The sequence below is a fragment of the Dendronephthya gigantea genome, unplaced genomic scaffold, assembly GCF_004324835.1.
Source record: "Dendronephthya gigantea isolate DGI-Jeju-01 unplaced genomic scaffold, DenGig_1.0 000000F, whole genome shotgun sequence".
In the NCBI taxonomy this organism is placed as follows: domain Eukaryota; kingdom Metazoa; phylum Cnidaria; class Anthozoa; order Malacalcyonacea; family Nephtheidae; genus Dendronephthya; species Dendronephthya gigantea.
This window is the reverse complement of record NW_021163010.1, coordinates 3,503,815-3,515,818: the sequence shown is the minus strand read 5'-3', so window position 1 is coordinate 3,515,818 and position 12,004 is coordinate 3,503,815. Positions and strand designations below refer to the sequence as shown.

Sequence of the window (12,004 nt, the reverse complement as noted above, 5' to 3'; positions counted from 1 at the left end):
TACTTGATCTTTTTTAAAAACCCACACACGTGTAACCGGAAGTAGTATTTTCAGCCAATGAAAGGATAACGCGTTCATTGATCACCAGTTCCAAATGTCCCTGTGTGGATTTTATGTTTTCAATTGAATGGCTCTAAATAATCACGACGTTCAAATAGATTTGTCTAACACTGAATTAGATCGAACTGAGGTAAAAGCTAGTGAGACCATGTCAAGTCTGCCGACTCAAAGTCGCAAGAAACTAATCGTCTGTTGTGCCGGAATATTTATCTGTTATTTCTACTATGGGATTATTCAAGAAAGAATGTAAGTACAATATAGACAAACTGATAAAAATGTTGCCACTTTAGTCACTATTGTCCAGTTTGTTATTTTGAATCAAAGTAGAATTAGTCCACAATTAATAGCAAGTTATACCGTCATTTACTATACTCCAACATAAATGTTATAAACTTCAATCATAAACTTCACTCATAGGAGTCATAGCCAGGTAGAATATTTTCTGTGTGAGGGTTTATATTAACACATAATAACCTTTGTTTAACCAATTAGCTTGCAATGTAACCCTTTTCTCTCTACTCCTCTTCTTAGTATTTACTGCAATAAAGCATGAATTTGACTTTAGTGACAGCTCATTGTATTAGCAATTCATGCACTGGTTTCAATTCATGCCTGGGTAAAAGGTCTTGTCTTGATTACCTGGATCATGAAATGAACACCCAGACCATTTTTATTACCTATTTTATCATAACCCCAACTCCTATAAGTGAAAATTGCATGCTAAAATAAGATGAGAAGCTAGGTTTCTCACTAGTTAAACTATACAAGGCAAGATTCATGATCACAGAAAATTCGAATGAATTTAATTCTATAGAACCAGAGTTCCGTATGGGGAAGAAAAAGAAAAGTTTGTCTATCCTATGACTTTGGTTTTTATACAATGTATAGTAAATGCTCTCTTTGCAACAGTAGGTGAGTGCTTGAGTGTGTTTTTGCCAACTCAACATGCAGTTTGCATCTATATAAGTTTATATACAATTCTATGCCCATTCCAATTACAAGGGCCATTTGATGTACTGTGGTAACACGAGTATTAGACCCACACAAGAGTAGGCTCGATATTAAAAAAAATATAATTTAGAAAGGATTTTCAACCATTTACACTTCTTTGTGGTAAGGTTTTCAATATTTGAAAGTTTTTAGTCATGTTAGGAAGAAAATGCTAAAAGTTATACCTAGTAAAAAACTGGGTAACTACTGCACATATTTCATACAAATTATTATGACTGTATTATTTTGTCTAGTTATCAAATTGACATATTCTTCTTCTGACATTGATCGAACACCAAAATCACTGTACATCTGGTGTGCATTTTCATATGTTGGCGCAATGCTTGCAAGTAATGCAGCCCTGCAGTATGTTAGTTATCCAACTCAGGTATGTTAGTATCACATCCTGCAACCAACGAGTATTTTACAACAACTTTTAGTGTAACAAACCAGTCTTAAATTTGTCTGTGTGAATTTTAATATATTCTGTTCTACCTGATGGATTTGTTTTGAAAATGCATAAAAGAAATCCGCTAGGGAGCTAGAACAAATATATGAATACACACATTCCTGACTATAAGGTCGGAACGCCAAGAACTTTGTTGTGCCAAATTGAATTGTGAAATCTTATAATCTTCAGTTTAAGCACACCCTCATGCCTTTTTTCACCATATGAACATGGATGGATACCATAATCATTTCCTTTTTTCTATTTAAGGTTTTAGGAAAGTCAGTGAAACCAATACCAGGTTTGTTTTGTATATTTTGCCTTTTGGTTGTTTGTATTTCATTGATTTTTCTTACTAAACATGTACCGCCATTTTCCTTTTTAGTAATGATTCTTGGTGTTCTTATTGCAAAGAAGAGATATCCTCTTGCAAAATATCTGTTTGTCCTCATGATTGTATGTGGAGTAGCGTTATTTTTGTATAAAGATGTAAGTAAGAAAAATTTAATGTAAAGATTTGCTTTAACCATGGATAAACTAACCAGCTTTTGAACAACAGGCCCCAGTATTGCAGAGTTCACACAAAGGGATAGCGTCAAAATGACTTCTTCGTTTCTCAAAATTTCGGACAAAAATTTCAAGCACTAATTTTCAAACAGTGGAAGTGAGGCTATTCTATATATATTCAGTATTCTGTAGCTAATAGTTTTCAAAATTTATAATTATAGAAAAAGCAGAAGACGGATCAACATCATGATCCTGTCATCGGAATTGGTGAGATTCTACTGGTGAGCGTTTGCGAACTGAACATTTTGTGTCTTATAAACGTGAAAAGATTTCAGGACTGCTGAAAATTTAGTGTTTATCTATACTAAGACCTTGTTTTACCATAGTTAGTATCTTTGACCCTTGATGGAATGACCGGTGCGACGCAGGACAAAATGAGAGTAGAATATAACATACGATCACATTACATGATGCAAAAAATTAACATTTGTTCATTTTTCATCCTTGGAACTGGTAAGTGATCTTACTAACTACTATAAATTTGCCTGTGTTGAATGATATTTTCCAATAAAAATTACATGCTATTAGTTTTATTAATTTGGTGATAAATACATGTAAGTCATGTAATACTGCAAGTTTTTTTAACCGTTTACCCTATGGTTAACATGCTGGGGCCGGTTGTATATGAAAGCCGGATAGCGCTATCCACCGGACATTTATTTTTTCAATCGCTCTAAAAATGCTTGCTAAATATCCAATTTGCTTGCTTAAGGCCCTGTTACACGGTGCAATTTTTACTGCAACTTGCAATGCAATTCTACTTTTGAGAGATGTATATTTGGGAACAACGAAAGTTTGTGTTTATTACACTTCATGCACTTTTCTTCTGCAAGACTCTTCGCTAATTTACATCTCTTAGAAGTAGAATCGCATTGTAAGTTGCAAGAAAAATTGCACCGTGTAACAGAGCCTTTATATGGATGAGGCTGGTATGATTTGGAAGCTAATTTACATGTTTCCTACCATCTACCTTCGCTATTCAATGGGGTCCTCCATTTCACACTAAACGTTCCTCGAATACCGCGAACATTTGTACCCGCATCCTGGCATTCTGTAATCGTGTTCCTTTCTCTTTACAAAGGTATTGTTATGACCGGGGAAATTTGGAAATCAATCGCATTCTGTCAACGCCACCCATCAGTTTTACCAAACATGCTATCATTTAGTATTGCAAGTGCTTTAGGACAGGTCAGTCTCTTTTATCAGCAACTTTTATATTAATACCAGCAAATGACTGAGGCAATTATACCTGAAAATTTTGGAAATGAACTTTTCTTTATGAGACCGTTTAGCGTTCCTTTTAGCAACTTTTATATTAATACCAGGCAAATGACTGAAGCAATTATACCTAAAAATTTTTGAAATGAATTTTTCTTTATCAGATCGTTTAGTGTTTTATCATCGTTTTGAAAAGCTGTCGCAGGCTTATTTTTTTACCCCAATTTTTTTACCCCAACGGCGATAAAAATTGGGGCATATGGAGACTTCCTCATAACGACTGATTTTATATAATATGGTATATAATCTCATCTCGAATATTTCGGAAAATGGACAGTATAGACCGTGTGCGATGTTAGATTTAATTTTAGATATGCAGTTCGGATTTTTTTCTGTGCTATAATTCGTAATGTGGATATTTTTTATCTTCTAGAACTTTATATTTATTACTGTTACGACATTTGGACCACTGACGTGTTCAATAGTGACCACAACAAGAAAATTCTTTACAATATTGGCCTCAGTTTTATTTTACGGCAACGCTTTGGTTTCCAGACAGTGGCTTGGGGTGCTCTTTGTTTTCCTGGGTCTCGGGCTTGACAGCCTCTTTGGAAAAACTAGAAAATAATTTCAACCACTAAGCAAATTTGTTTGTGCGAAACGAAGTCCATCATGTTTGTTTGTGCGAAACAAAGTCCATCGAAAACCAAGTTAGAAAACCGGAGTCCATCAGCATGATCGGTCAATGAATTATAACGTTAGCTGCGAAAATGGAGGATCGCTTCTTACGTCACAATCGTTCGCACAAACAAATTCGCGTAATGGAGAACAGCTTTAAAACCTAATGGGAAAAAGTCAAAGCTGGCGGCCGATGGTGTTCAATCTCACAAGGAGAACGGATCCCAAATGGTTGAAATTGCGGCTAAGAAACGTCAAATTTTGGATACTCTTCTCTGGTTTGTGTAAAAGGCGTGGACGATTTGTACAATAAATATCTATTGGACGATTTGTACAATAAATATCTATTTAACACCAATGTTGGTGTTATGTTTGCTCCCTTTTTTTATGAAAACATAAACAAAAAGTAGATAAAACAATGATGATTAAACCTAGCCTCCTCCACAGGCCTCTCTAGCTTTCTTTGGGGCTTCCCTTGGGGTTGCCCCCAAAGAAAGATAGAGAGGCCTGTGGAGGAGGCTAGATTAAACCATAATCGGGGAGTTTTGCGGAGTGGGGGTAACCCCCATCAAGGGCGCACTAAAACACTGTTTTTAGTGATTTAATCCCGCCAACAAGTATTATAACAATTAAGATATAGATAATACATTTCAATGGATTTCATCATGTCATGTATGTACACTTAGCGTACCTTTTTTATCACTATATATTTGGTACGAACCATTTACGGAAGTTTCCGACTCAGCCGAAAATAATTTAAATAAATACACCAAGCCCTTCTCTTCCGCCATCATTATTTAATATTTCAACAAGGAAGAAGAAGAAATACACGAGAATATGATTCTTCTTGAATTAAATAACCGTATACTAGAGGAAATTTTAACTGCCAAATTCTCAAGGTAAGCACCGAGCTTTAAGTATATGGTTTTATTCCATTCAAATGCATTTATGTCCACAATTTAGATTTATGCCTCGGAAGAGTTATTAAAAAGTGATATATTTTCGTTCTTTACAGCGAAAAGTTTGAGGCAATCGACGTAACATTTGCAGGTGAGTTAATCATATATGAAAAACGGGTATAAACTCTGAATGAATACAAGGACTGAATTTGGGAAAGAATTTATGTGAACAGTTTGGTATACGTTAATACGTATCTGTCACCAGTCACACCAGAGGCCTTAGATTGCCCATTTTTGTAAATTTACAATTTAAAACCTGTGTGTTTTCTCAATGCTTCGGATAGTTCTCTCACACTCTTGCATATTGAAACTGGAAAATACTTAAAAAAATTGAGAAAAAGTGTGGATAAAGGGCCCACTGCTCAGAGCCTCCAGAGGCCTGGTCATAACCCACCTTAAATGGTATTGTCCCATCTTACTCCTTTAAATTAATTTAACTTCGAGTTTCTGGATCTGCTAAACCTAGGGAAGTGTGCTATAGGAGATCCCAACTTTCGATATCACATAGTCTAAAAAAGATTAAAAAAAGAAAAAAATAATGGTTTATTTCTGACAAAGGATATATAAGGCCACTTCAAACATGTTATTTATTGTAGCATCTCCTTTTGTTTTGAGTAGGGATAAGTAATTAATACCTTATTTGAAAAAATGTCTATATATGACTTGCAAATTGCAATTTTATAATAAAATGCACTAGAATATTCCTATTGCTGCAGTGAGACCAATATTTCATCCACAAACCTTACTTTCCACATGCACTGTCACTTGTAGGATGGGTTTCAGTCCCCACCCAAGTTACAGTTGGTTAATATCTTCTTAGTAAATGTGATTAATTGCTTTTAACAAAATTGTAGACTTTGATGGTGTTTCGTTTCATGTTTCAAACCCTGATGGCGAAAAAAGCAAGATTAGGGTAAGTCAATTTGGATAACTTCAAATTGCAATATGTTATGCAATGTAGTAATTGATGTAAATTCTACAGGTGAGCATTCACATGAAATTTTATCCAGACCTTCAAAAGTATGGGGCAGATCAGGTAAGAATAGTAATTTTATGTACGAATTTGACTTTTGTTACTAAAATTATAATTAGCTATGTCAATTGGTGTTTCCTAGAAAAATCTGTAAAGGTGATCCCCATTAGACAAGGCCAATACCTTGCATTATATAAATGTGTGAATATACCTGCAGTTATATAGCAAGTGAGATTTACAGGAATTGTTCCTTGATTGCTAAAAAAACAAGCATGATTGTGCTTTTGATCAACACAGTACTTAATTATTTATACAATTCTTATACAGTACTATTGATTTTGCAGTTGATTCAAAAAGTATATGGTTCCCTTTTAACTACTGCAGAATCAGGTGTGTATTGGTTTTCTCTACTTTATTTTCTACTTTAATTTTTGTTATTAATTTTTCTTAATCTATTATTTAAATTAATTGAAGCAATGTCTTCTTATACATAACTGTGCTATCTAATAAAGAAATACTATACCTATATTACGCTAGGTTACGATATTTCTCTTCTCATTGATTTGGAGAACCTGCCTGGAAGTGATAAAGAGAAAGGTATTGTTTGTTAAATTTGTATTTTATACCAGTGCTGTGTAATTGTAAATTTTATGTCCATTTCTAAAATCAATTTTAACAATTTTTGATATATTGTGTTTTTCTCCCAGAGGAACTTGTGACGAAAGTTGCATTACTGAAACGAAATTGTTTTGCATCCGTATTTGAGAAATATTTTGAATATCAGCAAGCTGGAAATGAGAAAGAAGATTATGCTGTGATCAACTACAGAGAAGATGAAACTATGTAAGATTTTCTAATATTAGTGACCATTCGTATTTTTACTTAAATTTGTATTATTATCACTGTTATCAATCAGACAAGAGATACCATTCAGTAGATGTATCCCATTCAAAAGCCTTTTGCTTCTGTGCAGTTAAAACCTGACATGTTCCATGATCGCATAAAAGGGCTAACGTTTTGGGAAGATTTAGCTCTGCATTAATGGTCCCCTTTAACTTACCACCAGCCCATAATCCAGCTTCAAATTACAATCTTTTGTTTAGGTATGTTGGTGCTAAAGCTGATCGCGTCACAGTTATATTTAGCACTGTATTCCGAGATGACGACGACGTAATTATTGGAAAAGTATTCATGCAGGTACGTTTTGTCCTACACTAAATCCACATACTTGTGTGCAATCAGTAATATATATCAAAATAAATCAATATTATGGATTAAGTTTCGAAAAGGAATGTAGTGGCAATGCGTGACCTCAATCTGCAAGACTACAAGTTTCATCAGCCAAGGATGAGATACTCTCATTTTTAAAGTTTTCACCAAGGAAGGACGCATTAAGAGTGAACATTTTTTTTGTTTTAGGAACTGAAAGAAGGACGTCGTGCCAGTCAAACGGCGCCTCAGGTTCTCTTCAGTCATCGTGAACCGCCTCTGGAACTGAAAGGAACTAACGCTGTGGTTGGTGATAATATCGGATACATTACGTTCGGTAAGAGAAAAATGACTGTAAACTTTCCCTCATGGGGAAAGTGGTCAGCCTGCGTAGCGACCGTTTTATACACCTGCAAGTACAAAACGTAGCTGAATTTTTAATCGTTAAATCGATACATTTCGTTTATGTATTTAGCGCAAGTTGCAGGTGGATAATACCCACTTCTTTGAAATACATGTACCGACGTTTATTGACTTATAAGTGGAATTACTGATATCGAATAGGGGAGGAAGGGTCAACTGAGTAAAAAAAATGTTCATCTTGTTTCGCAGTACTGGGAGCCAGACACACAAATTCAAAATCTAAAGACAAGACCATCAATTTAATCCACACTTTCAGAAACTATTTGCATTACCATATCAAGTGTTCCAAGGTACGTAGGTATTTTATTCCGTTTTTGTGTCAGTACATATTCTGTATTCAGTGTATTTGGGTTCTGCAAATTTTTGTTTATAGTGAAATTCTTAACCAGATTTTCTGGCCTTGACTAGAGTTGTGGTACATAAAGCATTTATACAGTAACTAGTGAAAACACCTGAAATTATGACATGTTATTGAATGATCTTCAGGCATACCTTCACTCCAGAATGAGAGCAAAAACAAGTGATTTCATCAAAGTCGTGAACCGTGCAAGACCAGAGCAAAAGTCGACCGAGAAGAAAACAATAACGTGAGTGTGAATATCTGTAATATAAGTAACTTTGTCGTGCAATAGCGTGACGGTTCATTTCTAGACACAGTGACAGGCTAGACTCAGTGAAGTCTAATCAGTTGCGTGAACACAAAGCCAAGGGTATAAAGTTCAATCTGCGGCAACATTTTAATAATGACGTAATCTATTATATATGACGTATTGTAGCATAAACTATGGCCCAGGACTGACCTGGACATTTCAGGAGACGAGGAAGATAAAATACTTTGTAGTTTCCGGATTCCGATACCAATTTGACATGCAAGCCTCGGCGCCTGTTGTAACGGGGGTGTTTCAAACTAGACCAAAATATAAAGTCTTAAATTTAACTTTGTCATTTATGCAAACCTATTTATTCATTCGTACCTTTTTTTATTTCCTTTGAAGAACAAAAGAAAATACAATACAGTTCCTGTGTTATATGTTAAATGATCACAGTGTTATAATTAAGACCAGTAGCCATAGAAATCTGAAGTATATGAAGTGGAAGTATAGAAATCTGTCGAACAAGTACTTTGATTTCACTAATTCTTTGTACCATTCTAGCGGCAAGACATTTGTTCGATCGTGAATGGGGCAGCAAAAGATTGTTAAAATTGAAAGAATTATCTACGATTTAAATTCAACATACTAAGGGTATATGTCATTACATATACACAGATTATGTAAAACACGTGTTAAGTTCTGCTACATATTCTAATTTGTAAGGCAAGTATAATTTCATAACATTTTTTTTATTAAATTTTGAATTTTTGACCTTTGACATTGTCTATATGGCGGAAATATTTCTTAATTTTGAACGTCGTAGACGTTGATGCAGAAGAATATTCTAAAACGTTTGCAAAAGAATATTCATGATACAGAAGAATATTCTAAAACGTTTTGGCAACAGGGCTAAAATTAAAATCGGTATAAACATCGCTTTTGACCTTTACAGAGTGGCTAAATTATCTAATTCATCTAGCTTTATGACATTTGTGCAATTTGGTTCTAACTGGTTTCTGAAAAGCTTGAACTGTTTGTCATGTTTCATAGACGTTTTGTGAGTCTTCGTGTAAGCATCATCACCACACCTCTGAAACATAAAGTTTATGAAGAATCTAAAAATCGAGAGAAACGTTTGTGAATGTATAACTCATGGTATTGACATATAGTGACTCGTATTAATAGCCAGTTTGATCAAACACCCTTAATATATGGGGGGAGTAGTGACTCGTATTAATAGCCAGTTTGATCAAACACCCTTAATATATGGGGGGAGGGGTGAGGGGATATTATACCCCCTCAAATGCTGAAGCCTTGATGTTATTCCTCCAACATATACCTGAGAAATATTGATCACATTCAATGTAGGTCTCCAAGTGCCCAATATCAAAACGACCAGACTTGAGAGGCACTGCATACATTGGAACCCTGCAAACAAATTACAGGCAAAAAATCACAAAATAATGCATAGTGGCCACTCAATATTTACACACAACACTTACACAACAAACTATCGCTTACTTTCCCTGTAAAAATTTAATAAGATGCCCAGGTGCATCCTTTTCTTCGAGCGGCGCGTTCTGTTATGGGAGAAATGATTTAAGTTATTCAGATTATTTAAAATTTTTGTACTGAATGATCCTGTATGTAATGAGCATTGTAATTGTGTAATAATCACAATGTCACCAGACCTCCCATGGACAACATGTAAAGTTGTTTACCATCTTTTCCCTGAGAAATTCAGCGATAAGTTGCGAAGATTTTCTTGAGAAAACGTAAAAGCATGGGCACTACAGTGAACAAGATTGAACTTATAAAAAAATATATGTAGGGAAGTCTCGATAACCTTAATATTAGCGAAAAAAAGGAGACAATTCAAGTCATGCTAAAAAAAGGTTATTTGCAATCTTCACGATGACGGGGTCGTTTGATTATATACTTACTGCCCATCTTGATGAGGTACTGTCAGGATCAGGCTTTTCCAAAAATGCAACGACCTTATTTTCTTTATCTAATTCCAAAATCCCTGATCTTTTTGTATCTATGTATGTATATAAATATGTAAGGCATGAACATCAGAAAGCCATGCATGCATGCAACGTTCCGAAAGTGTTAATGTGGTAGAAAAGAGCAATTTACGCGATACGACTTGTACTACTTGTCTTATACGTTTATGTGCAAACCACGATCTGCTGCATGCTAAGTGGTACAGACACTGGATTTCAAACTTCGTCAGAATGACAAACGTATATGCAACCAAAGTGTAAGGCCCTAATCGTATCGTGAAAAAGACCCCTTTACCTCTAAACTCTTTAATCTAAACGAAGAACTTACGATGTAGAAATGTAGTGTAAGCTTTCATATAGGTTAGTCGTGAACTACTTCTTGTACAGATTTTTTAGTAAACAATTCACAACATGTAGTACATCTCTAACCTGAATCTTTGCAGTGATAACAAGTGACTAATGCTCCACCAAGAGAGTTCAAATTTTTTGAATAAAATTCGTTCAAGAAGCATTGCAAATCAAAGTCCTTGTAAAATAGCGTATCTCTACGGATATAAAAGCCATCATTTTAAGCCATGTATGGAGACATGAATATATTACCAATGGATGAATGGTAAAATCTTTACAGGTCTAAAGTGGGGACTCAGTGGTTACTTGCGCACAGTCTTCTTAGGACACCAGAGTCCACTGGTACACACTCACCCTCCTATTATCAATATGTCATCATCTATTTTAAAATATTCAATGCAAAATTCAATGTCTGCAACCGCTCCCATTCTAGTCTAAAAGGAAAATATATATTACAAACTTTGGTATCTCAGAGGCTTGAATGCTCAACTACGTTAACTATATAAAAGACCTTGTTTTTTCTCGAAACTCCACGCAGCAAATGTCTACCAATCTCTCTGACCAGTCACAGCTCAAACCTTTACAAGTCCAAGCAAGAAAATTTGCCATGTACTCACATAGTGATGTTGAAGTCTGGCACACATTTGAAGAGAAAAGCTATACCTCATTTGTAGTGGTTCCATCATCCAGAACTTCAACAGTACCAGCCCATTGCTTTGCCCATGTGGAAAATGCCCCAACAAAATGGTGATTAGTCTAGCAGACATAATCATACAGTAAGACACCAGAACTAAACTAGGCTGAGTGAGCTATATATAATTAATCTTTTCTTCTATATATTGCATACATTGATTATATTTCAAGATACTCGCCTCAATTTAACAATGCATTGTCTTAATATAATTAACATTATACTTCAGCTGTTACAACAGCCTTGCATATTAATCTAAAATTTGTACTCACCAACAAAATTATTTTATCAATATTCGTTTTGCAATCAGAGTCTTCACGTATGCCTTTCAAAATACTTATCCACCTTGATATTAGACATTCCCCACCAACTGGGAAGAGGGGTTTTGGAATACCCAGCAAATGTTTATATCTTTGTTTTGGGTCATTTTTTATATCTTTTTCTAATCTTGTTCCGTACCCTGCTGCTAGAATTATTACCTTCATTACTACAGAAAGTCAAAAACAATAAACCCCAAGTTGCACACCTAAAAAGCCTGCTCAGAAGCTAATTATGATCCAAAGAAAAATCCAAAATGGACCTACAGTGTACTGGACACACCGTCACACACGCACAGATAAATGTGACAATTTTATTGTACAATTTCCCAGGCGAAACCAAAAGGGAAACTTGATTGATTTTACAATGATATCCTGAGTCCACTAATCTCCCTACCGAGTACACTTTCACTTTTTCGACTTTGTGTCGGAACTCGCAAGTCACTCACTGTCACAGCACAACAGGGGAATTCCTGAATCCTCTTAACCTCTTGTACGTACGTTTCCGGTTTGAGATTCCAAAT

At 35.1% G+C, this 12,004-nt stretch overlaps 3 protein-coding genes across 5 annotated transcripts; 2 read left to right on the top strand and 1 right to left on the bottom strand.

Annotated features, from left to right (window-relative positions):
* Nucleotides 1-105: 105 nt before the first annotated feature.
* On the top strand, nucleotides 106-4,281 carry LOC114522368 (solute carrier family 35 member B1-like). The gene is made up of 9 exons (XM_028543042.1): nucleotides 106-306; nucleotides 875-972; nucleotides 1,305-1,438; nucleotides 1,769-1,799; nucleotides 1,884-1,987; nucleotides 2,227-2,286; nucleotides 2,392-2,518; nucleotides 3,147-3,253; nucleotides 3,717-4,281. The coding sequence occupies exons 1-9, from the start codon at nucleotides 128-130 to the stop codon at nucleotides 3,909-3,911; spliced, it is 1,035 nt and encodes a 344-aa protein (XP_028398843.1). The 5' UTR covers nucleotides 106-127; the 3' UTR covers nucleotides 3,912-4,281.
* Nucleotides 4,282-4,714: 433 nt separating this feature from the next.
* LOC114522425 (actin-related protein 2/3 complex subunit 2-like) lies at nucleotides 4,715-8,894 on the top strand. The gene is made up of 12 exons (XM_028543106.1): nucleotides 4,715-4,860; nucleotides 4,977-5,011; nucleotides 5,775-5,833; nucleotides 5,903-5,956; nucleotides 6,238-6,283; nucleotides 6,431-6,490; nucleotides 6,601-6,736; nucleotides 6,997-7,090; nucleotides 7,313-7,439; nucleotides 7,715-7,815; nucleotides 8,012-8,112; nucleotides 8,680-8,894. Exons 1-12 carry the CDS (start codon nucleotides 4,799-4,801, stop codon nucleotides 8,702-8,704), a joined length of 900 nt encoding a protein of 299 aa, XP_028398907.1. The 5' UTR covers nucleotides 4,715-4,798; the 3' UTR covers nucleotides 8,705-8,894.
* Nucleotides 8,885-11,974, bottom strand: LOC114522436. 3 transcript variants are annotated; one of them, XM_028543122.1, is made up of 10 exons: nucleotides 11,748-11,974; nucleotides 11,436-11,650; nucleotides 11,136-11,228; nucleotides 10,827-10,906; nucleotides 10,554-10,669; nucleotides 10,062-10,159; nucleotides 9,840-9,908; nucleotides 9,640-9,698; nucleotides 9,458-9,546; nucleotides 8,886-9,233 (listed from the first exon to the last, which is right to left on the bottom strand). In XM_028543122.1, exons 2-10 carry the CDS (start codon nucleotides 11,646-11,648, stop codon nucleotides 9,223-9,225), a joined length of 828 nt encoding a protein of 275 aa, XP_028398923.1. In that variant the 5' UTR covers nucleotides 11,649-11,650; nucleotides 11,748-11,974; the 3' UTR covers nucleotides 8,886-9,222. The 3 variants fall into 3 exon arrangements, with proteins under 3 accessions (XP_028398932.1, XP_028398923.1, XP_028398916.1); XM_028543131.1 differs by having other exon boundaries at nucleotides 8,885-9,208; nucleotides 11,436-11,974; XM_028543115.1 differs by having other exon boundaries at nucleotides 8,888-9,233; nucleotides 11,436-11,973.
* Nucleotides 11,975-12,004: the final 30 nt, after the last annotated feature.